General features: G+C 54.9%; 1 protein-coding gene across 1 annotated transcript in view; it reads left to right on the top strand.

The window, feature by feature from the left end:
• The window catches only part of TRAPPC2L (trafficking protein particle complex 2-like), a 6,302-nt gene continuing 3,379 nt past the window's right edge, over positions 1 to 2,923 (top strand). The window contains exons 1-4 of the mRNA XM_011927992.1: positions 1 to 88; positions 1,506 to 1,678; positions 2,560 to 2,647; positions 2,790 to 2,869. Coding sequence (XP_011783382.1) covers positions 56 to 88; positions 1,506 to 1,678; positions 2,560 to 2,647; positions 2,790 to 2,869 — 374 coding nt within the window. The 5' untranslated portion in view covers positions 1 to 55. The remainder of the gene's footprint in view (positions 89 to 1,505; positions 1,679 to 2,559; positions 2,648 to 2,789; positions 2,870 to 2,923) is intronic.

Raw genomic sequence — 2,923 nt, 5'->3', positions numbered from 1 at the left:
GCTGCGTGGCCAGCGGCGGGTCACGTGATGCGACGCCGGCGCCGGGCCTCCCAAGATGGCGGTGTGCATCGCGGTGATCGCCAAGGAGGTGCGTACGCGCGGCGCGGGGCGTCCGGGCCCGCACCATCTTCGCCTCTCCGCTCTCTTTCTCCTTCTTCCCTGGGCCTAGAAGGCGCCTTAGGAAATGGGACCTGGAAGAGGCCTTCGCCGAGCTCCAGGGGTCAGGGGCTTCGCGGTGGACGAGCCACCCGGCAGACCCTGAGCTCCCCAGCTCCGCGCTTGCCCGTCCCGCTGCTGAAAGCACCCCTCGGCGCCCCAGGTCTCCTCCCCGCCAGGATCCACTAGAAGCCTAGGTGGTCCGGCGCACTGCCTCTGTCCTCAGTAGGTTCTGCCGGTTCTCTCATCCAGCGCTGGCTTCCCGCGTACCGCCCTTCTGCCAGTCTCCCAGGAGCCGAGTTAAAAACAAATCGGATCCTGTCACGCCTCTGCCTGAGACCTGTGCAGTGGCTTCTCGTTGCCTTAGGATGCTGTCTGAATAACCTGGTCTGGTATCCTTTCCCCCCATAACCCTTGGCACCCTCCGCTCCAGCCAGACAATTCTGCAGCTCCCTGGACATGCTTTGCTCTCTCACTTCTGGGCCTTTGCACCCGGAACACCTTTTCAGCTCCCACCCTCTTTGCTGGTCCACATACATTTCTTCTGGAAAGCATTTTCTGAAGGCTGGGACTGAATTGGGTGGCTGTCCACACTGTGCTCCTGCTGCATGGAGCCTTCATTTCCTAGCCAGGGTCTCCCCTGAGACCACTCTGGAGGCTGCTCCCTGCTGGGCAGTGGCTGCTGCTAAGCTTCTCATGGGCTTCCCTCCTGGCCACAGATGATCATTTGCTTGTTTGTGGCTTTATTGACTAGGTATCATGTAGCCCTATGAGGGTAGCGAGGACTCTTGTTCACTGTATTTCTGCAGGACCGCATGCTGAATAGACACAGGGTAAATGGTGGTGTATGAAAGCCCAAGAAAGTAGCTGTTAATTCTGGGGTTACGATGGTCAGAAATGAGAAATGAAGGGAATTTGTAGCTGAGTCTTGAAGGGGTTAGTAAAAGGGTCACTGTCAAGGTGAAGAAAAGCCAGTATTTAGGGTACTGTATTTGGGTGACCCATGCAGAGCCAGAGGTGGCTGAGGCAGAGTGGCCTCCAGAGGAAGGTGAGAGTCCTGCCCGGGTGCCAGGCGTGATCGTCAGGCTGTGCTCAGGCCCATTTTTCTGAGTTGTCTTTTCTGGCCACCCTACTGCTGCTGCTTTGCAAACAACACATAAATCTTCTCAGGTTAGGTGGGATCCCCTGAAGGCAGTGCCCACTGCGGCCTGGAGAATGAAGTGGTGGGCCTTAGAGAATGGGAATGCATTCCCCGGGTGGCTGAAGGTCACGACTCTGCAGCATAGTTCAGAGCTGGTGTGCGCTGGGTGGAGTCTTGTCCTTTCAGTCGCCGTCATCCTTTCTTGCAGAATTACCCCCTCTACATCCGCAGCACCCCCACGGAGAACGAGCTGAAGTTTCACTACATGGTGCACACATCTCTGGACGTGGTGGATGAGAAGATCTCCGCAATGGGGAAGGCCCTGGTCGACCAGAGGGAGCTGTACCTGGGCCTGCTCTACCCCACGGAGGACTACAAGGTGTATCTTTCAGGGCAGGGTGTGTTTCAGGGAGTACCCACAATTGCAGGATGTACTTTAGGATCAGATAGCTTGAAACCTTTGAGAAGAAAGAAAAAGAGGTGAGAGTTTTTGGCCAGCCAGGGAATTAGGGACGCCTGAGGTGAATGAAGGCCTCTAACTCTTCTCTCTCTTTCACTGGAAGAATCATTTGGGAAAAGCAAGGTTAGAATGCCCTGTAGAATGTTTTGGTTTGCACCTGTCTGTTGTCTGGTTTGCAGAGGAACTGGGACACTTCTGCTTTGTACGTGCAAGGATTTCTTTCCGTGCTTTTCAAGGGGAGCCACCACCTTTGAGCAGGGGATAACGGTTTCATTTATTTTGTTAGGCCTTGCCTCGTACGTCACTAGACACTCTCCTCTAGTCCCTTGGGACAAATCGCTTGAGGCCATGGAGTTCAAAGACCTTCCCAAAAGCGGTAATGTAGCTTGTCCATGGTGACATTTGCTGGTAGCCACTATTTTACAAAATAATGTGGCCTCTAGAGAGGGGATCTGGCTTGTTCACGAAGCCTCTGCTTTTGCAGTTAATTTTCTGGGCCAGGCATTGATTCATAAAGAGGGTGAGGTGATCCAGACAGACAGACTCAGAGTCTAGGTGATTCGGCTCTTGGAGTGTGAACTGGGTAAGGCTTGGCTGCCTGCCCCTTGCTTCTCCTGCAAACACCAGACGTCGCCCTAGCGAAGTATTTAGGCTCGCACCCAGCACGGTCACTGCAGGACCAGCCCAGCCTGGGCATTTCCTGTGATTCAAGGTTGCCACGTTTCTCCGAAGGGAGGGCCCGCAGAGGGTCCTCCGCCGGCAGTCCCTGTGTTACGAGTGCCTTCCCTAACCCACTGTGCAGATACGGCTACGTCACCAACTCCAAGGTGAAGTTTGTCATGGTGGTGGATTCCTCCAACACAGCCCTTCGAGACAACGAAATTCGCAGCGTAAGTCGGGGGGTTAGAAGGCCATGCCCGAGGGGGTGTTTTGTTTTTCCTTTTTGACTTTGTTTTGAAATGCTGAGAAACCAAAAATCTGGCCCTGGCTGTGTGTACCTGGCAGTGTCACCGTTTGCTGGGTCTTTTTCAGATGTTCCGGAAGCTACACAACTCCTACACGGATGTGATGTGCAACCCCTTCTACAACCCGGGGGACCGCATCCAGTCCAGGTGGGCCCTACTTCCCGTGCCCGCATCCAGTCCGGGTGGGCCCTACTTCCCGTG

Source organism: Colobus angolensis, unplaced genomic scaffold (assembly GCF_000951035.1).
Source record: "Colobus angolensis palliatus isolate OR3802 unplaced genomic scaffold, Cang.pa_1.0 Scaffold76, whole genome shotgun sequence".
Classification (NCBI taxonomy): Eukaryota; Metazoa; Chordata; class Mammalia; order Primates; family Cercopithecidae; genus Colobus; species Colobus angolensis.
This window is presented reverse-complemented; position numbering and strand designations above follow the sequence as displayed.